General features: G+C 40.0%; 1 protein-coding gene across 1 annotated transcript; it reads right to left on the bottom strand.

Annotated features, from left to right (window-relative positions):
- Positions 1-12: 12 nt before the first annotated feature.
- On the bottom strand, positions 13-7244 carry TRIM77 (tripartite motif containing 77; the record flags this gene model as incomplete). The annotated part of the gene is made up of 6 exons (XM_007446526.1): positions 6834-7244; positions 6036-6131; positions 3318-3548; positions 2266-2288; positions 1437-1534; positions 13-87 (listed from the first exon to the last, which is right to left on the bottom strand). Coding segments are annotated over exons 1-6 (934 nt in total), but the record flags the coding sequence as incomplete, so codon positions are not given.
- Positions 7245-25466: the final 18222 nt, after the last annotated feature.

Genomic DNA, 25466 nt, shown 5'->3' on the forward strand with positions numbered 1-25466 from the left:
GATGGTCAGGACTGCACTGCAAACGTCTCAGGTCTTCAGTCAGAGCCACATGACAATTTCTTACTTTACGATCCAACGTTTCATACACTTCAGTAAAAAGAAAACAGCAAAGTCAAAGAACAGAGTTTTAAAGTCCTGAGGGACGGACAACTGTGGCGGTATTGTGGCACAGGTTTAGCAACCAAATCTCTGGAACAAAGCAAAGCTGGTTTGTCTTATTTGCTGGGAATATTCCAGCCCACCATGACCATTTTCAAGGTGCCACCATTTAGTAATTGCTCCTAAAATTCTGGAACTTGTAACAATTCGCTCCCATGAGTGTGTCAGTACGAGCTAGCTCCAGTACACCCCTTTACCAAAGGTAACTAGACAGAGTGTCTCAGTGGAAATCCAGAGAAAGAACAGGAAGGGCTTCTTGTCTATCTAAAGAGCCAGAAAGTCTCTAATCGTACAACTAGATGAAGGAAAATTTTGAGAATACATAAAGATGTGGGATATCAGGCTCTGGCTTATTTTTACTAACTCCTCAAAAACTGGGGAGTTCATTCATAGACGTCAAGAAAAGAGCAAAACATTAAAAAAAGAAAAAAAAACCAAACAAACAAAAAAAGAAAATAGCAAAATGGCACTTAATCCACTTCAGTCCTCTCATTAATCCACTCTCACAAACTAAAATATAATAGTAATAAATATATTGTACATTATATATTAAATATGATATTGTTTTTATTTTTAGTCCTAAATAGTGATCACATTGCTTAACATTTAAGCAAGCAAAAATAAAATAAACCAAAAACCCATCTGTGCCATTTTTTAGAAGTGATTTCTCTCTTAGGATTTCTAATGGAGCCACCGCTGAATCAGAATCCAACTCATCCCATCTCAGGCCTGCTTCTCCTTTGTCTGCCAGGCTCACCCTTCAGTTGCATTTGTCTTAAGGGGCCCTCTATGCAACAAATCATGGGTTCAATTTGTTTTGTGGTTGTACTTTTTGTATATAAAAATACTTTTAAGCTTTTTAAAGGTCTTGTGATTTTTCAAATGTAATTATTACATTCAATATTCAGATAAACATTTAAATAACAACATTAAGGTGATTCTAAGAATCTGAATATCTGCATATAACCACAGTTAACTACAAGATGAAATACACTGAATGGATGTGCAGTTTTATAAGGCAGAGTGTTCTTTTTTTAAATTTTAACTCACCACAAGTAACTATATAAGAAACTGTCATAATCGATTGATTGTTTTTGACAGGCTTCAGTTAGTTTTCTCTGACTGATAATTAGCAATCAACCATAAAATTAGTTATAAAGCAGCGCCTGCTTCCCTGTTCTCTGCAAAGAACAGACAGAGCAATGAAGAGAGATCTTCAGCATGTATCTAGTCGTGAAGGAAATATTACTGCCTTCACCCAGAGAGCTGACTCTTACCTCGGAAGCTGTTAAGCCTTTCCAACATCCCAGTGATGGCCCATGTACTGAGCTCTGGGTCCATAGGCTGAGGAATGTACAGCTGCATTAACTGACTCCTGTAAAAAAAAAAAAACAAAAAAAGACCCACTTCCTAACAGGCCCAAAGGTATCATTAGCAGTGCATTGATGGTGCTGCATCAGAATCCTCATAATTAGGTTTGAAGGGTGTGAATTTAACTCCTCTGATGGAGGAACACTACAGTTGTTATTATATTTTACAATCTGTTTCCCTGCTCTTAGCATATCCTTCTTAGTAGAATATGTCACCTCAATCATAATTGTGTCTGTTCCCTCTCTTCTAGCTTCCCTAGGGGATCCACACAGCAATGCTCATTTAATTCCTGAAATCTAATAGGTGGCAAATAGTTAGAATTTGCCATCTGATACATATGGAACCTCAGCACTATCGTATGTTCTTTCTTGATGATTCTACCTCACTGCTCGTCTCAGCATCCGTCTACCTGCTGCCTCTCTGAGCTCACCTGCTTTCCCCATAGATGACCAGGAATAACCCTCAAATATCAATCATTAGAATTTGGAAATTAGGGGCAGGAAAAATAGCTGTCCCTTTGCAACTTCTACAGTAAGGCTTGCAGCTGAAACTACACTGCCCTCAACCTTACTTTCACCTAAGGGTAGACTATATAAAACCTGGCAGACTTTTAGAGAAGGAAGGCATAAACGCAGACAGAAAGAAACTTCTCATTGAAAAGGGAGGGTCCATCTCAACAGAAATAACCTGATCACTATCACAATTACCATGATTTGAATAGAGGGGCAAACTTACCTGTTCATTGTGTCTCCCACACCCTGGAAAGAGAAAGAAAGGAAGGCTTAGCTTTCAGCACAAGCTCTCCTGTTTAGTCTAGTTTGAGGATATGAGATTATACTGGGAAATTCACCATCTCCAGTTTTCTTCCTTGGGGAAAATCATTTGCCATTTCCCTTATCCTTAAAAAGATGAAACCCAGTCTCACATTTACATACAGTTGATAAAATCATACTCTTGATAAAACTGAAAGTCAGCAGATGTTCTTCGCGTGCACGAATGGCTGTACTTTGTTGTAATCTACAGCAGGATTCACAGCGTTCCCCAAAGTTCTTATAAGGGTGTGAAAGCTAGAACTTCACAACAGAAAGAAGGCATACATCCCATATTCACACATATTACCAAGTACACATACAAAGTTAAATTATCTGCTCACAAGCTGCTCTCTTGCAGCTGGTCAGAAACTGAAAATATAGTCGTCCCTGAGTATATGAGGGGAGTTCATTCCAGGACCCCTTGTCTACCAAAATCCATGGATGCTCAAATCTCTTATATAAAATGGCACAGTATTTCCATATAATGTATGCACATTTTCCTGTATACTTTAATCACCTCTAGATTACTTATGATACCTAATATAATGTAAATGCTGTGTAAATAGTTGTCAGCATTGACAAATTAAAGTTTTGCTTTTTGGAAATTTCTGGGTTTTTAAAAAATATATATTTTCCATCGGCAGGTGGTTGAATCCCCGGATGTGAAACCTATAGGGATATGGAAGGCTAACTGCATAGTAGTGGAATAGAACAAGAAGGTTTGGGAGATCTTCTTCTGGATCTTTTACTTGAACCTTTCCACACAGTTAGCCTTCTTCCATACAAGGCAAAAGTGATGCTTCGTCTCCAGATTATACTGGAGGAGCCAAACCCGCTATCATAGAGGCAGACGAAGAATCTGGACTTTGGAACCAGAAAAATAATGGAGGCCAAAAAGGATATAACTCCAGTGGATATAAATGCTTTCCAAGCAGGCTGGTGTTCAGCACCCTAACGTCCTTCCTTAGTCCTTACCTGGAGCATGTGCACATCTGCTTTAAGGCACAGTTCCTTCAGCTCCTCATATATTCTTCTCAGGAGTTTCCCCATATGAACCATTCTGGCTACGTTTCTCCTGAGTCGCTGAAAAACAATCTTGCCTTCAATTGCCAACATCTCTAAATGTTTTTGCTTTTCTTCCTGGAGATATTGATATACCTTAGGGTATTCAGCTCCTATCATCACCATCCGTAGATTTACAAAACCCTGCAGTGACATTGGATTAATTAGATCATGTATCTGGATGGTTTTATTCTTCTCTCATCATCTATTGTCTACGTGTTATGTATAGAATACTTGTCTTAGTTTGTTTGGGCTACTATAACAAAAGCACAGTAGACAGCATAACTTATAAATAACAGAATACACTTCACACAGTTCAGTAAGGTGGGAAATCCAAGATCAGTGCCAGCAGATTTGGTGTATGGTAAGAGCCACTACCTAGATTGCTATCTTTTTTTTTTTTTTGCTTAATAATGATTAAAATATATTCTTTTGTTTGTTTGTTTGTTTGTTTGCGGTACGCGGGCCTCTCACTGTTGTGGCCTCTCCTGTTGCGGAGCACAGGCTCCGGACGCGCAGGCTCAGGGGCCCAGCCGCTCGGCGGCATGTGGGATCCTCCCGGACCGGGGCACGAACCCGTGTCGCCTGCATCGGCAGGCAGACTCTCAACCACTGCGCCACCAGGGAAGCCCTAAAATATTTTCCATTTTACAAAGCACATTCACATACTTGGTTTTCATTTTTTTTATCATATGCATGTATCTTTTTTATTGAAGTGTAGTTGATTTACAATATTGTATTAATTTCAGGTATACAGCAAAGTGATTTGGTTATACATACATATATATATGCATATATCTGTATTCCGTTTTTTCCCAATTCTTTCCCATTACAGGTTATTACAAGATATTGAATATAGTTCCCTGTGCTATAAAGTCGGTCCTTGTTGTTTATCTATTTTATATATAGTAGTGTGTATATGTTAATCCCAAACTCCTAATTTATCCTTCCCCCACTTTCCCCTTTGGTAACCATAAGTTTTTCTCTATGCCTGTCGGTCGATTTCTGGTTTGTAAATAAGTTCATTTGTATCATTTTTATTTTTAGATTCCACATATAAGTGATATATGATATTTGTCTTTCTCTGACTTGATTCCCATAATATGGTAATCTCTAGGTCCATCCATGTTGTTGCAAATGGCATTATTTCATCCTTTTTCGTGGCTGAGTAGTATTCCATTGTATAAGTATACTATGTCTTCTTTATCCATTCATCTGTTGACGGATATTTAGGTTGCTTCCATGTCTTGACTAGATAGTCATCTTTTGGTTGTGTCCTCACATGGCAGGAGGTGCAAGCCTCCACAGGGCTTCTTTTATAAGAATCCCACTCATAAGGACTCTGCCTTCATGACCTAATCACCTCCCAAAGGCACGACCTCCTAACACCATCACTTTGGGAGTTAGAATTTCAATATTTGAACTTGGTGGGGGGGTGAGGGGGGAACCCAAACTTTTGGACCATACCTTCTGTTTTCCCTGTTGCAGAAGGATGGGTTCTCAGAGAACTGCGGGTTCACTCCCTTCGCTTCTTTATGTCTCTACCCTGATGTAACGTTCATAATGACTTCCCTGACCAGCATACTTTCTCCCCAAGCCTGTACTATTTATACACATCCCTGCCCTAATTTTCTCCCAAGAACTTTACAAATGTGAGGTATTATAAATGTTACTCTTTTTTCTTTGTTACATGACTTCTCTTACTAGATTATAACCAACTGAGGTCAGTGATTTTCTTCTTTTTGTCCATTTCTGTATCTCTTTGTGGGCCTAGAACAGTGAGCAATGCATCATATGCCCTCCTATGAATGAGTGGTTTATTAGGAAATCCATCCTAAATGATCAAGATAATTTTATTATTGCCTTTGGTATTTTCACAGCACTGTATACAGATTTCTGTTTAATGACATATTCTATACCATAGCCTGTTGATATGTCTTCTTTACAAGTGATTGAGTTCTTTGAAAATAAAAATGTAGTTTATTTTTACTAAACCTTCAGTTTCAGGTTCCCATGTTCATATATGTGAATCAATGAATGATACAACCCAAAATGCTTAGGTAGACGTTCACAATCTTGCCATGGCTATAATTTCATTTCTAGCCATAACTCTCACTGCCTGCTTCATACCCTATGTACTAATTAGTAGGAGCTACTTGCAGGTCCCAGACAGTTCCATGATTTGTCTCATTTTTAGCTTTCTTGTCCCTTAGGTGTCTGTGTCATAAATACCCATGAATTTACAGATTCTACTAACACATTAGCATTGGGATGATTTTTACTTGTTTGAGAAGCTTTTCTTAACATTCAAAGTTTATTAATCTCCTACAGAACTCTATTTTTACCTCCATCCCAGTGACCATTGCATTTTGTATTGTGATACTACATTTCCTTGTCCCTGCTAAAGTACAATATTAGTGGTAGACATTGCTTTATCAAGAAAATCAGGAAAAATCTTTTAGTTACATACTGGGTTCATTCAACATGAAATCCTATATTGAAGGTCATGTATGTAGCTCTCTCTGATCACTCACTCAGGGGACATTATGATTTAATTCAAGTTCTTCCACTGTAAGTTACGAGGATATTTGTCTCAAGCTGGTTCCAGTGGATACAGGGTCTACTGCTTACCTCCCATACTCTGAATATGTTGGTCACTTTTTTTATATTTCTCTGAGTTTCTTTTTTCTTTTTCCAAATAGATTTCATTTGCATCAGAAGGTTCTCCTGCAAAATAACTATAAATTGGAGTACTAGAAAAGCAAAGGTAGTCCATTTCAGATACTTAAAAGAAGATAGAAGGGTATGAACATAGGACAAACAGTAAAGAGAGCAGAGATGTCAGTGATTTTCCTTGGGAACACTCACTGATAAATCTGAGAGATCAACCAAAAGTAGAATGCCTAAATTTAGAAAATGTAATCTATTATCTGAGGAATCTAACACTGACATTGTAGTAACCTGGTCAACTTTCAGAAGTGAATCTTGCTTTATATTTAATTGTGAAATATTAGCCCTCAGTTTTCCTATGGCACTATAAGAAAATATTGGCCAGTGATACTAAATCTGCTATAATTAGAACAGGATCATCGTAATCATAGTTGTAGGAGCCAATGAATGACTGTCACTGAAACTAGAGATTTATCCAGCACGTTACTTACACTGAAATACCAGCACCCTAATTCTCATCAATTTCATCATCATTCCTGTCTTTCAGCCCAACAGAATTTAAACTTCAGGAGAACAAGAATGTTGTGTAGTTTCTTCACCGCTTTATCCCTGGATTTCAGAATAGTGCCTGGCACATGGTGTTCAGAAATTCTATTTGTTTCCTACATAAAATAATAATAACAATCAATGTATTTGCCTTATTGCCTATCAGATACAGGGTCGTCCACATTTCAAAGTGCATACAGAGTTATTACTTACCCTGTAGTGCTCTGCAACCTGCTTTACTGGATAGTGTTCATGCGTGGCATGCTCTGGGGAATGAGAGCAGAACAAACACAGCAGGCTCTTGTCAGTTTGACAGAAGTAGAGCTTTATCACTTGGTGTATCCTACACAGCTGCTTGGCAGAGCTAGGTAACTGGCCGACAACTGATCCTCTGGTAGAAAGAACATGTTCCTTAGCAAAAATAGTGCTTTTGAAGTCCATTTTCGGAGATACGGCCTTGCACACAGGACAGCAAGGAGCTGTTTGGACATCTTCCCACAAGAGCCAGAGGCAAGGAGTACAAAATCTGTGCCCACAGCTAATGGTGACAGGGTCTGTGAAACTGTCCTTGCAGATGGAGCAGATAAACTCACTGGGGAAACACTGCATGAAAGCAGATTCCATGTTTCTGAGAAAATAAAAGGAAAGGACATTCTTTACCCTTGGCATGTGAGTTGAGCTTTGAGCCTTCTCTCACTAATACACATATGTACTGTAGGAGGACAGGCCATGTTTTGAATAGGATGGCAAGGCACAAAGAGAGTCCTACAGACTGGTAAAATGCTTTGGCCTCCAGCACTACTTCTCATTTCCCTATTAGAAATCCAGGATTCTTCACATATATCCTCTCTCTTTCAAAGACAAAGAAATCAGAGGTTCTGGGCTCATTCATAGGCAGTGGGTCATATTGTGTCCAAAACTATCACAATTTTCCCCCTTTTTCCTCTCTCTGATTGGTTAGCACAGGGTATTTGTTCCAATTCTGGCCAATGAAATAAGAAACTAAGACTCCTAGAACAATTCCAGAAAAGATCTTCTTGCTTCAGAAGAGATGCGTGGAATTATAAAAATAAACCCTGCTTTTTCTGTTTCTGGACATTGTTTGGATACAATACCCATTTGCATAGCCATCTTGTGGTCACAACGTGAACTAGCCTAATGAGAAAAGACAATAGTGTAAAGATAACAAAAAAGATGGAAAGAAACTGGGTTCTTAACAATGACATTGAACAATAGTTACCTAATTCTGGAGACGCCAATTTCTGACTAAATTAATACAAATACCTATACTAAAGACCTAACAGAAGAAAGTTTGTCCTCACTACCACATTAAAAAAAGAACTTAGCACAGTATCTACTGTCATATGTGATACGTCAGGGGTTCAACAAAAATTATGAGGCATATCATAAGGAAAGAAAAATGTAGTCTGAACAGACAAAGCCGTCATCAGAACCAGACTTAGATACAACACAGTCGTTAGAACCATCAGACAAAGAATTTAAAGTAACTGTGATTAGTATGTTAAAGGCTTTTATAAAAAAATGTAGACAACATGCAAGATAGGTAATTTCAGGAGAGGGATGTAAACTATAAGACAATCAGATAGGCTAGATATAATATATGCAGAGAATTTTGTGTTTACGTTCAGGAGTAGATGCAATACAAGAAAGAAAAGTATCAGTGACCATAATGGTAGGTCAATGTAGAATACTAAAACTAACACAAAGAAGAAAAACAAAGAGTAAAAAATTAGAACAGAGCATCAAAGAGCAGAAGGACAACATTAAATGCTGTTTAACATTGTTTAGCATCTGTGTAATTAGATTTCCAGAAGGAAAATAAAGGTATAACAGAGCAAAAGAAACTTTTAAAGAAATCATTTGAGAGACTCTTCCAAAATTAGTGACGGACACTAAAAAAAAGATCTACGAGGGAAGATGGCGGAAGAGTAAGACGCGGAGATCACCTTCCTCCCCACAGATACATCAGAAATACATCTACACACGGAACCGCTCCTATAGAACACCCACTGATCTCTGGCAGAAGACCTCAGACCTCCCAAAAGGCAACTCCTCACGTACCTGCGTAGGGCAAAAGAAAAAAGAAAAAACAGAGATAAAAGGATAGGGAAGGGACCTGCATCAGTGGGAGGGAGCTGTGAAGGAGTAAAGGTTTCCACACACTAGAAGCCCCTGTGCGGGCGGAGACTGCGGGTGGCAGAGGGGGGAAGCTTCGGAGCCTCGGAGGAGAGCGCAGCAACACGGGTGCGGAGGGCAAAGCAGAGAGATCCCCGCACAGAGGATCGGTGCCGACCGGCACTCACCAGCCCGAGAGGCTTGTCTGCTCACACGCGGGGACGGGCGGGGCTGGGAGCTGAGGCTCGGGCGCAGGGAGAGGACTGCGGCTGGTGGCGTGAACACAGCCTGAAGGGGTTAGTGCGCCACGGCTGGCCGGGAGGGAGTCCCGGAAAACGTCTGGAGCTGCCGAAGAGGCAAGAGACTTTTTCTTCCCTCTTTGTTTCCTGGTGCACGAGGAGAGGGGATAAAGAGCGCTGCTTAAAGGAGCTCCAGAGACGGGCGAGAGCCGCGGCTAGCAGCCCAGACCCCAGAGACGGGCACGTGGCACTAAAGCTGCTGCCTCCGCCACCAAGAAGCCTCTGTGTGCAAGCACAGGTCACTCTCCACACCTCCCCTCCCGCGAGCCTGTGCAGCCCACCACTGCCAGGGTTCCGTGATCCAGGGACAACTTGCCCGGGAGAACGCACGGCGCTCTTCAGGCTGGTGCAACATCCTGCCTGCCTCTGGCGCTGCAGGCTCACCCCGCATCGTGCCCCTCATTCCCCGCGGCCTGAGTGAGCCAGAGTTCCCGAATCAGCGGCTCCTTTAACCCCGTCCTGTCTGAGCGAAGATCAGACACCCTCAGGCGACCTACACACAGAGGCGGGGCCAATTCCAAAGCTGAGCCCCAGGAGCTGTGTGAACAAAGAGGAGAAAGGGAAATCTCTCCCAGCAGCCTCAGGAGCAGCGCACTAAAGATCCACAATCAACTTGATGTACCCTGCATCTGTGGAATATCTGAATAGACAACGAATCATCCCAAAGTGAGGAGGTGGACTTTGGAAGGAAGATAGATTTTTTTTCGCCATTTCCTCTTTTTGTGAGTGTCTATGTGTATGCTTCTGTGTGAGATTTTGTCTGTATAGCTTTGCTTTCACCATAAGTCCTACGGTTCTGTACATCGAGTTTTTAACCTCAAAAAATTTTATTTTCTTAATAATTATTTTTTATTTTAATAACTTTATTTTATTTTATCTTACTTTCTTTTATTTTATCCTTTCTTCCTTTCTTTCTATTTTTTCTCCCTTTTACTCTGAGCTGTGTGGATGAAAGGCTCTTGGTGCTCCAGCCAGGAGGCAGAGCTGTGCCTCTGAGGTGGGAAAGCCAACTTCAGGACACTGGTCAACAAGAGACCTCCCAGTTCCACGTAATAGCAAACAGCAAAAATCTCCCAGAGATCTCCATCTCAATACCAGCACCCAGCTTCACTCAACGACCAGCAAGCTACAGTGCTGTACACCCTATGCCAAACAACTAGCAAGACAGGAACACAAGCCCCCGCCCCACATTAGAAGAGAGGCTGCCTAAAATCATACTAAGGCCACAGACACAGCAAAACACAGCACCAGACATGGACCTGCCACTAGAAAGACAAGATCCAGCCTCATCCACCAGAACACAGACACTAGTCCTCTCCACCAGAAAACCTACACAACCCACTGAAGCAACCTTAGCCACTGGGGACAGACAACAAAAACAACAGGAACTATCAACCTGCAGCCTTCAAAAAGGAGACCCCAAACACAGTAAGATAAGCAAAATGAGAAGACAGAGAAACACACAGCAGATGAAGGAGCAAGGTAAGAACCCAGCAGAACTAACAAATGAAGAGGAAATAGTCAGTCTACCTGAAAAAGAATTCAGAATAATGATCGCAAAGATGATCCAAAATCTTGGAAATAGAATAGAGCAAATGCAAGAAACATTTAACAAGGACCGAGAAGAACTAAAGAGGAAACAAGCAACAATGACCAACACAATAAATGAAAGTAAAAAAACTCTAGGAGGGATTAATAGCAGAATAACTGAGGCAGAAGAAAGGATAAGTGATCTGGAAGATAAAATAGTGGAAATAACTACTGCCGAGCACAATAAAGAAAAAAGAGGGGCTTCCCTGGGGGCGCGGTGGTTGAGAGTCCGCCTGCGGCGCAGGGGGCGCAGGTTTGTGCCCCAGTCTGGGAGGATCCCACGTGCTGTGGAGCGGCTGGGCCCTTGAGCCATGGCTGCTGGGCCTGCGCGTCCAGAGCCTGTTCTCTGCAGCGGGAGAGGCCACGGCAGTGAAGGGCCCGCGTGCTGCAAAAAAAAAAGAAAAAAGAAAAAGAAAAAAGAATGAAAAGAACTGAGGACAGTCTCAGAGACCTCTGGGACAACATTCAACACACCAACATTCGAATTATAGGGGTCCCAGGAGAAGAAAAGAAAAAGAAAGTGACTGAGAAAATATTTGAAGAGATTATAGTTGAAAACTTCACTAATATGGGAAAGGAAATAGTTAATCAAGTCCAGGAAGCACAGAGAGTTCCATACAGGATAAATCCAAGGAGAAACATGCCAAGACTCATATTAATCAAACTATCAAAAATTAAATACAAAGAAAACATATTAAAAGCAGCAAGGAGAAAACAACAAATAACACAGAAGGGAATCCCCATAAGGCTAACAGCTGATCTTTCAGCAGAAACTCTGCAAGCCAGAAGGGACTGGCAGGATATATTTAAAGTGATGAAGGAGAAAAACCTACACCCAAGATTACTCTACCCAGAAAGGAACTCATTCAGATTTGATGGAGAAATTAAAAGCTTTACAGACAAGCAAAAGCTGAGAGAGTTCAGGACCACCTAACCAGCTTTACAACAAATGCTAAAGGAACTTCTCTAGGCATGAAACACAAGAGAAGGAAAAGATCTACAAAAACAAACCCAAAACAATTGAGAAAATGGGAATAGGAACATACATATCGATAATTACCTTAAATGTAAATGGATTAAATGCTCCTACCAAAAGACACAGACTGACTAAATGGATACAAAAACAAGACCCATAAATATGCTGTCTACAAGAGACTCACTTCAGACCTAGGGACACATACAGACTGAAAGTGAGGGGATGGAAAAAGATATTACATGCAAGTGGAAATCAAAAGAAAGCTGGAGTAGCAATTCTCATATCAGACAAAATAGACTTTGAAATAAAGACTCTTACAGGAGACAAAGAAGGACACTACATAATGATCAAGGGATCTGTCCTAGAAGGAGACATAACAATTGTAAATATTTATGCAGCCAACATAGGAGCACCACAATACATAAGGCAAATAGTAACAGCCATAAAACGGGAAATCGACAGTAACACAATCACAGTAGGGGACTGTAACACCCAACTTTCACCAATGGAAAGAGCACCCAAAATGAAAATAACTAAGGAAACACAAGCTTTAAATGATACATTAAACAAGATGGACTTAATTGATATTTATAAGACATTCCATCCAAAACGACAGAATATACATTTTTTTTAACAGCTCATGGAACACTCTCCAGGATACATCTTATCTTGGGTCACAAATCAAGCCTTGGTAAATTTAAGAAAATTGAAATCATATCAAGTATCTTTTCTGACCACAACACTATGAGACTAGATATCAATTACAGGAAAAGATCTGTAAAAAATACAAACACATGGAGGTTAAACAATGCACTACTTAGTAACCAAGTGATCACTGAAGAAATCAAAGAGGAAAACAAAAAATACCTAGAAACAAATGACAATGGAGACAAGATGACCCAAAACCTATGGGATGCAGCAAAAGAAGTTTTAAGAGGGAAGTTTATAGCAATACAATCCTACCTTAAGAAACAGGAAACATCTCAAATAAACAACCTAACCTTGCACCTAAAGCAGTTAGAAAAAGAAGAGCAAAAAAACCCCCAAAGTTAGCAGAAGGAAAGAAATCATAAAGATCAGATCAGAAATAAATGAAAAAGAAATGAAGGAAACAATAGCAAAGATCAATAAAACTAAAAGCTGGTTCTTTGAGAAAATAAACAAACTGATAAACAATTAGCCAGACTCATCAAGAAAAAAAGGGAGAAGACTCAAATCAATAAAATTGAAATGAAAAAGGAGAAGTAACAACTGACACTGCAGAAATACAAAGGATCATGAGAGATTACTACAAGCAACTCTATGCCAATAAAATGGACAACCTGGAAGAAATGGACAAATTCTTAGAAATGCACAACATGCCGACACTGAACCAGAAAGAAATAGAAAATATGAACAGACCAATCACAAGCACTGAAATTGAAACTGTGATGAAAAATCTTTCAACAAACAAAAGCCCAGGACCAGATGGCTTCACAGGCGAATTCTATCAAACATTTAGAGAAGAGCTAACACCTATCCTTCTCAAACTCTTCCAAAATATAGCAGAGGGAGGAACACTCCCAAACTCATTCTACGAGGCCACCATCACCTTGATACCAAAACCAGACAAAGATGTCACAAAGAAAGAAAACTACAGCCTAGTATCACTGATGAACATAGATGCAATAATCCTCAACAATATACTAGCAAACAGAATCCAAAAGCACAATAAAAGGATCATACACCATGGTCAAGTGGGGTTTAACCCAGGAATGCAAAGATTCTTCAATATATGCAAATCAATCAATGTGATACACCATATTAACAAGTTGAAGGAGAGAAACCATATGATTATCTCAATAGATGCAGAGAAACCTTTTGACAAAATTCAACACCCATTTATGATAAAAACCCTGCAGAAAGCAGGCATAGAGGGAACTTTCCTCAACATAATAAAGGCCATATATGACAAGCCCACAGCCAACATCATCCTCAATGGCGAAAAACTGAAAGCATTTCCACTAAGGTCAGGAACAAGACAAGGTTGCCCACTCTCACCACTCTTATTCAACATAGTTTTGGAAGTTTTAGCCACAGCAATCAGAGAAGAAAAGGAAATAAAAGGAATCCAAATCGGAAAAGAAGAAGTAAAGCTGTCACTGTTTGCAGATGACATGATACTATACATAGAGAATCCTAAAGATGCTACCAGAAAACTACTAGAGCTAATCAATGAATTTGGTAAAGTAGCAGGATACAAAATTAATGCACACAGAAATCTCGCATTCCTATACATTAATGATGAAAAATCTGAAAGTGAAATTAAGAAAACACTCCCATTTACCACTGCAGCACAAAGAATAAAATATCGAGGAATAAACCTACCTAAGCAGACAAAAGACCTGTATGCAGAAAATTGTAAGACACTGATGAAAGAAATTAAAGATGATACAAATAGATGGAGAGATATACCATGTTCTTGGATTGGAAGAATCAGCATTGTGAAAATGACTCTACTACCCAAAGCAATCTACAGATTCAACGCAATCCCTATCAAACTACCACTGGCATTTTTCACAGAAATAAAAAAAAAAAAATTCACAATTTGTATGGAAACACAAAAGACCCCAAAGAGCCAAAGCAATCTTGAGAACAAAAAATGGAGCTGGAGGAATCAGGCTCCCTGACTTCAGACTATACTAAAAAGCTACAGTAATCAATACAGAATGGTACTGGCACAAACACAGAAATATAGATCAATTGAACAGGATAGAAATCCCAGAGATAAACCCACGCACCTATGGTCACCTTATCTTTGATAAAGGAGGCAAGAATATACAGTGGACAAAAGACAGCCACTTCAATAAGTGGTTCTGGGAAAACTGGACAGCTACATGTAAAAGAATGAAATTAGAACACTCCCTAACACCATACACAAAAATAAACTCAAATTGATCAAAGACCTAAATGTAAGGTCAGACATGATCAAACTCTTAGAGGAAAACTCTTAGAGGAAAACATAGGAAAATATATGCCATAAATCACGGCAAGATCCTTTTTGACCCAACTCCTAGAGAAATGGAAATAAAAACAAAAATAAACAAATGGGACCTAATGAAACTTCAAAGCTTTTGCACAGCAAAGGAAACCATAAACAAGACCAAAAGACAACCCTCAGAATGGGAGCAAATATTTGCAAATGAAGCAAATGACAAAGGATCAATCTCCAAGATTTACAAGCAGCTCATGCAGCTCAATAAAAAAAAAAAAAACAACCTAATCCAAAAATGGCCAGAAGACCAAAATAGACCTTTCTCCAAAGAAGGTATACAAATTGCCAACAAACACATGAAAGAATGTTCAACATCATTAATTATTAGAGAAATACAAATAAAAACTACAATGAGATATCATCTCACACCGGTCAGAATGGCCATCATCAAAAAAGCTAGAAACAATAAATGCTGCAGAGGGAGTGGAGAAAAGGGAACATTCTTGCACTGTCGGTGGGATTGTAAATTGATACAGCCACTATGGAGAACAGTATGGAGGTTCCTTAAAAAACTAAAAATAGAACTACCATATGACCCAGCAATCCCACTACTGGGCATATACCCTGAGAAAACCATAATTCAAAACAAGTCATGTACCAAAATGTTCATTGCAGTTCTATTTACAATAGGCAGGACATGGAAGCAAGCTAAGTGTCCACCATCGGATGAATGGATAAAGAAGGTGTGGCACATATATACAATGGAATATTACTCAGCCATAAAAAGAAAGGAAATTGAGATATTTGTAGTGAGGTGGATGGACCTAGAGTCTGTCATACAGAGTGAAGTAAATCAGAAAGAGAAGATCAAATACTGTATGCTAACACATGTATATGGAATCTAAGGGAAAAAAAAAAAGGTCATGCAGAACCTAGGGGTAAGATGGGAATAAAGACACAGACCTACTAGAGAATGGACTTGAGGATATGGGGACGGGGAAGGGTAAGCTGTGATAAAGTGAGAGAGTGTCGTGGACATATATACACTACCAAATGTAAAATAGATAGCTAGTGGGAAGCAGCCGCATAGCACAGGGAGATCAGCTCGGTTGTTTGTGACCATCTAGAGGGTTGGCATAATGAGGGTGGGAGGTAGGGAGATGCAAGAGGGAAGAGATATGGGAACATATGTATATGTATAAAACTGATTCACTTTGTTATAAAGCAGAAATGAACACACCATAGTAAAGCAATGATACCCCAATAAAGACGTTAAAAAAAAAAGAACATAAGTAAGGAACGAAATATACAAATAAATAATATAAGGTAAATTAAAAAAAAAGATCCACAATCTTCAGAGAATATCAAACAGAAAAATACAAAATGAATAAGCAAACAACAAACACACTCAGGCAAATCATATTCAAACTCAATAAAAACCAATAACAAAGAGAAACTCTGGAAGGGAGCCACCGAAATAGAAAAAAGGGAAATGAAGATTATATACAGAAGAATAAAGATAAAAATTATGGCAGAAAGCATGCCAGCAAGAAGACAGGTAAGTGACAGCTTTAGATTGCTGGAAGAAGACAACTGTCAACCCACAATTCTATATCCAGTGAAAATATACTTCAACAGTAAAATAAATATGAGAATTTTCCAAAAAGAGACAACTTGAGGGAATTCAGTGCCGTCAGGCCTAACCTGTAAGAAATACACAGCGAAGTTCTTCAGACAAAAGCATATGATGCTAGGAAGAAAACTGATCTACAAAATGAAGAACACTGGAAATTCAATAAAGACAAAACAGAAGCTCTTATATTTTAATTTCTTAAAAGATAACTTACTGTTTAAAGCAATAGTTTAACAATGTATGTGTTTATGAAACTTATGACAAGGATGACACAAGAAATGGAAAAGAGGAATTGGAAATATTATAAGGATTTTACATTACATGAAAAGTAATATAGTATTACTGAAGGTGGATGAAGTTTATTTAAAGAGGTATATTTTTAACTATATGTATTCATAGATGACATGACTATGAGTGGAGAAAATTCCAAAGAATCTACTAAGATAATCCTGGAAGTAATAAGTAAGTTTAACAAGGTCAGAGAATAAAAGGTCAATATATAAAAGTTGATTTCATTCCCATATACAAGTAATGAAAAACTTGTATTTTAATTTTTTTGAACCTCATATTTATAATAACTTGAAAAAGTGAATTAACCAAAGGCAATAAGTTCTAGAGGTCTGATATACATTATAGCTATACTTAACAATAATGTATTATATAATTAAAAATGTGTTAAATGGGTAGATCTCATGTTAAGTGTTTTTATACTACACAAAAAAGAAATTAAAGAAGCAAAGGAAACTTTTGCAGGTAATGTATTGATATGTTCATTGTCTTGATTGTGATGGCGGCTTTGTAAGTGTTTACATATATCAAAAGTTTGCCAAATTGTACATTTTAAGTATGTGGAGTTTATTCTTTGTCAATTATGTCTGAACACATAATTTTAAATTTTAAGAAAGTGAATCAACTAGTTATCATTTTTAACAAAATATGTGCAGGATCAGCATGGCAACAGCTACAAAACATTGAAGAAAGAAAAGAAAGATCTAGATAAACGGAGAAACATATCATGTTCATACATTGAACAATTTAATACTGATAAGGTGGTAATCTTCCTATATATGATCTATCAATTCAGTGTAATCTCTAACAAAACTCTAGAAAAATTTTGTAGGTATCCACAAGATGTTTTGAAAATTTGTTATGGTATACCAAACAAATACAATAGCCAAAATAATCCTAAAAAATAAAATCAGAATACTCACATTACTTGATTTTAAAACTTAGTGGAATTCCACAGTATTACAACAACACAGTATTGACAAAAGGATAGATATACTGATCATTAGAACTAAACAGAAAGTAAAGAGGAGACTTGCAGAAATATAGTCAGCTGATTTTTTACAAGTGTAATGGCACTTCAATGGAGAAAGAAGAGCCTTAGATAAAACACCAAAAGCACAATCCATGAAAGAAATATAGATAAATTTGACTTTATCAAAATTTAAAACTTTCACTCTGAACAATATAAGAATGTAAACCAAGCCACACTCTGAGAAAATATTTGCAGTCAAACAACTGATAAGGAACTCATATTCAGAATATAAAATGAACACTTAAAACTCAAATATTAGAAAGCAAACAACCCAAGTTTTTAAATGGGCAAAAGATATAAACTTCACTAAAGAACATATTTAGATGGCAAATGAGCATATAAAAATGTGCTCAAGCATTAGTCATTAGAGGCATTGGAATTAAAACCACAATGACATATTGCTATATGTCTATTAGAACGGCTAAAATAAAATGTTTAAAAACTGACAACATCAAATGCTAGTAAGGATGCAGAGCAACAGAACTCTCCTTTACTGCTGGTGGGAGTGAACAATGGTACAGTCACTTTGGGAGACAATTTGGCAGTTGTTTTTTGTTTGTTTCTTTTGTTTTTATAAAACTAAACGAAGAATCATCACACAACTCAGCAATTTCACTCCGAGATATTTATCCAAATGAACTGAAAAGCCTGACAAGACAGAAGACAAGACTTCTCTGGATCCCCAAAGGTTACAGAAATGTCTCACTCTTCCTATTAAACCTGGAACTACTATGAAGGGAGACACTGCAGAGGTTTCTCCCCTAAGAGTCAATAAGGAACCCCCTCAAAATTTGCCCCACCTCCTCTCCTGGCTTCCTTAAGTCTCAACAAAGCCTACCCACGAAGACATTTAGCCTGAGAATTAAGATACTATATCCTAAAGAAGCTGGGAGAATTATCCAGCATGTACTTGAAGAAATTGTGAGAGTCCCCTTAGGACTGGATTTTGAGCGTGCTTGATCAAGGTGGCTAGAACATAAAACAGCATAAGAGAGAGTTTATTGGTCTGGGAGCACCTTCTCAGGATATAGGATATAACACTCTGGGAGGATATTAGAAGATTAGAACATTTGTTGCTTGCAGGCTCCTACAACCTTGGAAAAAGCAATGGCCCATGCTTAGTAACAATGAAATGCATGAATTGCGCTGTAAGATGGGACAGGACAGGATTAAAAGGCAGAAGGGGCTTCCCTGGTGGCGCAGTGGTTGAGAGTCCACCTGCCGATGCAGGGGACACGGGTTCATGCCCCAGTCAGGGAAAATCCCACATGCCGCGGAGTGGCTGGGCTCGTGAGCCATGGCCGCTGAGCCTGCGAGTCCGGAGCCTGTGCTGCTCAACGGGAGAGGCCACAACGGTGAGAGGCTCGAGTACCGCAAAAAAAAAAGGCAAAAGGGCATTTGTATCGTGGAGTGGATATATTATGAGGTCAGAAGGTCAACCATAGCATTGTGTTTGTCAATAAAGAGAATACACTATTCACCAAGGTTATCACAAATGTGCTGGTGAGAGGGATCTAGCATCAGAAAGAAGTTCAGTGGTAGCTATCCTCTCCAGGATTGGGATGATGATACAAGTGTTTACAGAGCTTGGCTACTGATATCACTCAGATGATAGGGCATTTAACTGCCAGATGCCAGCAGACTACATTTTTGTGATGACTAGCAAGGATTGAGCAGGAACCAAGATGGCTTGGCCCACATGGAATTGCAGAGATGGTTAATAAAATGAATAGGATCCCCACGGGCAGCATAGATATAAGAGAAGGCAAGAATACTGCTTTAAGATATAATCAAAAGAAATCAAGATAGTGTGATCAGGAGGCAGAGGGTTGTTTTCTCCAATTAATGTAATGATCCTTTTTTCCAGTTCCCAGGACTGAGACAGTTTTCAGACTTAGAACTCCTTGATTGATGAGGTGACCACATTCCTAGGCGTAAGTTCCCTGTGACACCATGACACAGTATTATATACTGTAACGATTACCCAGTCCTAATCCAAAGGGACCTATGACTAATAGCTCAAGTGACTGTTCATTAGGAAAATGGGAAGATGCATACATTTAGATTTCACACAGGGTATGAGATTTAATTGACACCTGGAGACCTGAAGCGTAACCCTCACCTCATGTTAGACTGGGAACTAATGAGAATCAGGTAAGAAATGCAGCTCTGGAAAATCCCAGAGTAAAGTGAGTCTGTTGGTCTGTAGACCCACCTAGTGGTCATTCTCTTGGTAACTGAACATGCACTGGAAACACAGAAGACCTCACTCACAAGTCTGGCAGTTGATGCTCTCTGAGTTACCTCAGCTGGGGCTGTTGCCCAGAATATCTTCATATAACCTCTTCATGTAGTTGCTTGGGGGCTTCCTCACAGCATAGTAGTTTGCTTCCTAGAGCGAGGATCCCATTACTGTCAGATGCAAGTTACTCTACCTTTTGTGCAACACAGAGTATCTTATCTGTTATTGCCACAACCCTACCCACGTTCAAAGGGACGGAACACCTTCAACGGGGAGCAGTATTGAAGTTACATTGTAGGAAGAGAATGAGGGATGGGATATATTGTTGAGTCTATTTGGGGGTAAGGAGGGGAGGAATAAAACCCGCTATATCTGCTCTTCCTAATAAGCTGATCTCAGGGATCTGCATCCAGAGAGTGAGGGCCCTGGATATAGTGGATTCAATGAGATAGCTCCACACTTCAAGCTCCAGATTTCTATTAAATGCATCTCTAGTTCTCTGGAAGATTGGCACAGTAAATATTTTTTCTGTTGCGGGGCCCTTCAAGGACAACTGGACAATTACTCTGAATACAACATAGTAAAAGAGTGTTGACAGAGATATGCACAATACTGAATGGGAGGGATGTTCATCTCCTCATAGAGCACCAGGAAAAGACTCTGATTTTAGGACTGAGCGGTTAGGAAGGTCAGTACCTCTCCTCTGCAGGAAGCCCCTTCTGATGTCTCCGTATTTCACTGGAAGTCTTATTAATATGGGCCTTGTGGACTTCTGTCCATGGGAGTATTTCTGAGTAGAGGGTGGCATATCTTGCCTTTAATAGACAGATGTTAAAAACCCATAGCTGACTCGTCCACTGGACCTTACCAGTAAGTGTGGCCCAAAGAGACTGAAACTTGCCCCCACTCTCAGACAGAAATTGTTCTATTCTCACAGTCCCTGTGCCTCCCATACTCTGAAGGGACAGTCGGCCTAGTTCTTGTGACCTCCCACTCTTCTGGATTGTGGAAGTTTCTGATGCTGGCTTTGAGACATGGCATCTCTTTGCTAAAATCTAGTGTCTATATTACCATTCTGCTGAGAAGGAACAGGCCCTGTCCTTGCCACAGGCTTCTGACTGTCTTCTTATACGCACCTCTCCTCTGGCCCTACTGAACCATGATGTCTGACAAAATCACTCTGAAATCTTTCTCCTTCTCCTTCAGTCCTCTGTCTGGCCCGGATCTCAGTACAAACGTCTGGAACGTCTCTACCCACATTCCAGGGCTCTGCCCTTGCTCTTCACTTTCATAACAAAAGATGTGTTGATCATCTAAATATCCCAGAGTGAGAAATGGCTGCTGCTTGTTCTTACCTGAGACCCAGCAATAAAGATGTAGGATCAAAGGGAGGAAGTGGCAAAAGACGTTTTCCAGAATGTTCAGTCACGTTCCTGTGATGTGGCCTCATTTCCAGAAGCTGGAGTGAAGGTTCTCCTGTCCTGACTGATTCCACAAACATGTGAGGAGGTCATGCCTAAGAGGACAAGGGGTATTTGGGATTATGTAATAGGAAGAGATGAGGAGGAAAGTCAAGTCCAGGTAAAGGATCAGAGATGAGACTAGAACAATAGAGACATCAGGAGTAGAGGAACTTGGAGAAAGCAGTGCAAAAGAAGAGATGCATTTGTAGAGAAATTTGCATAAAAGGGTTACTGTGACCCTGCAGGCAGATATAGAGAAAAAGAGGTTCAAACAGTGCCTGGACCAAAGTAAACTGTCCTTACTTTATTTGATGTGCCAACAAATCCAAAAGAAAGATAATCCTTGGGGAATTTCAGCAGGGTTGTAGAGAATATGAGATACTGATACAGAACACAACAGGCAAAACTTCCTGCACATTTCAAAATTATTCTTGGTGGTAGAAAATCCCATTTCAAGCAGTTGGCATGAAGCTTCTGCTGTTTCTTAACACCCAAAGTGAATAAGACAGTGGAGAGCACTGAGGCCTGTGGTTAAGAGCACAGGCCCTGAAGCTAAACTGCTGAGTTTGATTCTCAGACCCATTGTTCACTAGCCCTGGTCAACTTGAGATGAGATGCGGCCATGTTCCCATTTGCAAAACAAACTAGGTACCTATCTCAAAGGGGGGTAATTGGATCAGTGCCTTGCAGAAGTTTTAATTACTACTAATATTGAGTACATGAACAAAATGACAACAAAAGAGAGAGGGAGCTCACTCACGAGTAAAGCAAAAATACAGGAATTGAAAGAAAGGTAATAAAAATTGAGCAAGAGAGAGAGAGAGAGAAAACCCAAATGTGGGACAGTAGTTCATGAAATAGGGAAAGCATCTAAAAGATTTTCAAAACTTTAAAATTTGTTATAGAAGAATGATGTAGGAAAACAGACATCTGTATATAATCCAGAGTAGAGATTTCATCTGTTTTTCACACTCAGCGTTCTAAGTCCCACCCCGACTCTCCATATCATGACCCACAATAGTAACAGATCTCAAGTATCTCTACTTGGAGCTCTTCAACCTGGCTTAAAAGACACAGTAGGAAATGGCCAAAGGTCTCAGCTAAGGAACTCACAATCAAGGAGGTGGGCTTTAGTTAGTTGGACCTTCTTTCATTCAGTTCTCAATTTGTAGAGTAGCAGTAAAACGCTTTTTCATGCTCCGACACCTCCTAAAATGAATCCCTAGACTGCTCCACCACGCTCTTGAACCTTGGTGTGGCTTTTCATAAGAGTTTCTCAGAGCCACAGAGGGTCTCAGCTGCCCTTAGAGGTAGATGACATCAGGATCCCTTTAGGCTCCTAGTGGAGCCACAAAGAGATGGGAGACATACTGAAGCTGTGTGAGGACTAGAGGCATAGTAAAGCACGAAGGAGTGAGCTCATGAGTCCTGGGATCCTCTTTTCCCCCAGAGACCCAACTCAGCCCACAACCAGGACTCAACTTCCCTTTTGCTTGATCATGCCATAGCCTGCCAACTGTCTCTGAATACAGCTCCCTTAGATTAGGGAGTTCTGGATCATAGCCCCCATTCTAGCACTGAGAACAAGCACCCTACTATGACACAGAGCAGAGCTTCTCATAGCTTCTCCCCATTCCTCATCCTTTTGGAGATTTGGCCACTGCAGCATGAGTACAATATTCCTAGGTGGGAATGCCCACAAGCCCCATCCTGGGTTTACATGAAAATAGACATTTAAGAAGCCTCCTGGTGTCAAAGGTTCTAAGTGGGGCTCTTCTCCCACCTGTTCCTTGAAATAAGTAATGAACTCACAGAAACAGGGAAGGAATAACCACAAGAACAAACTGGATGAATTTCCTCCTTTATACAAACCAATTCAGTGAATGATAACAGTAAAAAAAAACATCTGTACGATTCCTTTCAAAGCCATTGTATGAAATCTTCCATCAATAATCACCCCTGCTTAGCCTATCACTTACCTGAAACCAGCTTCTCACAATTAAAAAAAAGCAGATAAAAGAGAAAAAAAATTCCCAATTTCATTTATCCTTGAAAAACATGGCCTCTTTTTCTTGCTATTTTTCTCCAGAGAGAAGATCTCCTCAAAGATTAAAAAGTCTTTCAGAAGGGTGGGAGTATCTGACTTTCTTTTCTCCCCTTCTCATTTGCATGTGTGTCTGTAAGCTCACACACTCACACTCAGAGCTTTTCAAAACTATACAGAAATTGCTGTGATATGTGAAATACATTTAAAAACATCATTTAATCCCTAGAAGATTTGCTTCTGAATTTTTCCCAAGAAGGATATCAACACTGCAACTGATATCACACCTTGAGGCTCTTTTCTCTTTCTCTTCCCCTCAATCCTTCTTTCAATATATATATAAAAGCAGTCTTACCAGTCAATCCCAGTAAATTTTGTTGGCTAATTTTCTTAATAAAATTTTCTCCAATGGAACACAAAGTTAAAAAAAAAGTATACAAAAATATTAACAAAATCATTAATAAAGGCTACTTATGTATTCTGGGTTAAAACAGTTTATTTTTGTTATTTTGTACTTTACAAATTTTTTGCAAGTAGCAAAAATATGAGTGCAAGATTGTATTAGAAGAGGAGACGTAGTTGGTTATCCCTATGGTACCCACAGACATTTGAATGAACTATAATGAAGCCTCTTTCATTAATAGGAGCAAACTCAGAACCTGCCAAAGAGGGGAGGGGAGTCTCCAGGTGCAGAGGCCCGTTCTCACTCCAATTCCACTTCTTTGAAGGTTTTCTGGATAACCCCCATTACCATCAAGGTGACCACAGGTGGGTCTGTTCCATATAATATGGTCCTGGTCTAATTTTTATTCAAGCAAGGGGCAGAGATGAGGTTGGAACTTTGATTAAAGGCTTAATTCAAACTACAGGGAAAGACAAAGTAACAGTAACCAGAAGCAAGGTAATTTTGTTTTATACAACTCACTTTTCTCACCTTCTAGTTGATGCTTCATCTCAAGGAGCCCGTTGCCTGATTTTGTCTGCCCCCAACACCAGGAACTGATTCTCTGTATCCCTGCCCACTGTCCACATTCAGGAAGGGGAGGAGACGAGAGAGGGCAAAAGAAGCTGCCCTTCCCAGCTGTGCTTTGTTTCCTTTATAAGAAGGGATCCTAGTCAGATTTGATGTTAATTATCAAGACTGACTTAGCCTAGTAGGTGCATCAGAACCACCTGCAGGGCTTGTCAAACCACAGCTTGCTAGGCTTCAACCACAAAGATTCTTCACTCAGTACATCTGAAGTGGAGCCACAGAGTTTGCACATCTAACAAATTATGCGATGCTGCTGTTGGTGCTGGACCATAGTTTTAGAATCTCTGACTGAGCCCATATCCATTAAAGACGATTCTTTTAGAGACTTCCCTGGTGGCGCAGTGGTTAAGAATGCACCTGCCAATGCAGGGGACATGGGTTCGAGCCCTGGCCCGGGAAGATCCCACATGCTGCAGAACAACTAAGCCCATGCACCACACCTACTGAACCTGCGCTCTACAGCCCGCGAGCCACAACTAGTAAGCCCACGTGCCACAACTACCGAAGCCTGTGTGCCTACAGCTCATGCTCTGCAACAAGAGAAGCCACTGCAATAAGCCCACGCACCACAATGAAGAGTAGCCCCCCCGCTCGCCACAACTATAGAATGCCCGCGCGCAGCAACAAAGACCCAAGGCAACCAAAAATAAATACATTTATTTTTTAAAAAAGATGATATTTTTAGGCTGTACGAAGATGGGCAATTAAAAGAAAAAATCTTACTGGAAAGCATAAGGCTGGAAGCACACTGTGAACTTGCTACTGTAGCTTTTGATGGTCTGTGGTGAAGAGAAAGAAGTGGTGGAAAATGCAGGCTCTTTTGCCCATACAGCTACAGTGCCTTAGGAGGGGTGCAAGATGGCCACTATGCAGTGTCCTTAGTTCGCAGGGCCCAGAAGATCAAGCAACAAGGTGCACGGCTGGTGTCCAGGGACCCAGGCAGCCCCACATCTGGACCATTCCCTGCCATCAGAAGCAAGCAGTGTCCATAGCATCCAAGCCAAGGCAGAAGCCAAAGGCCCATCGAAGTTCAGTAGTGGGATGAGAATACCTGAGAGGGACAACATTCTATGGCAGCTGTCCTCGTGGGAAGGTCCCCTTCAGAGGCTGCTAGGAGCCCTGGTTGTCATGGTAG

This window comes from Lipotes vexillifer, unplaced genomic scaffold (assembly GCF_000442215.2).
Source record: "Lipotes vexillifer unplaced genomic scaffold, Lipotes_vexillifer_v1.1 scaffold1160, whole genome shotgun sequence".
In the NCBI taxonomy this organism is placed as follows: Eukaryota; Metazoa; Chordata; class Mammalia; order Artiodactyla; family Lipotidae; genus Lipotes; species Lipotes vexillifer.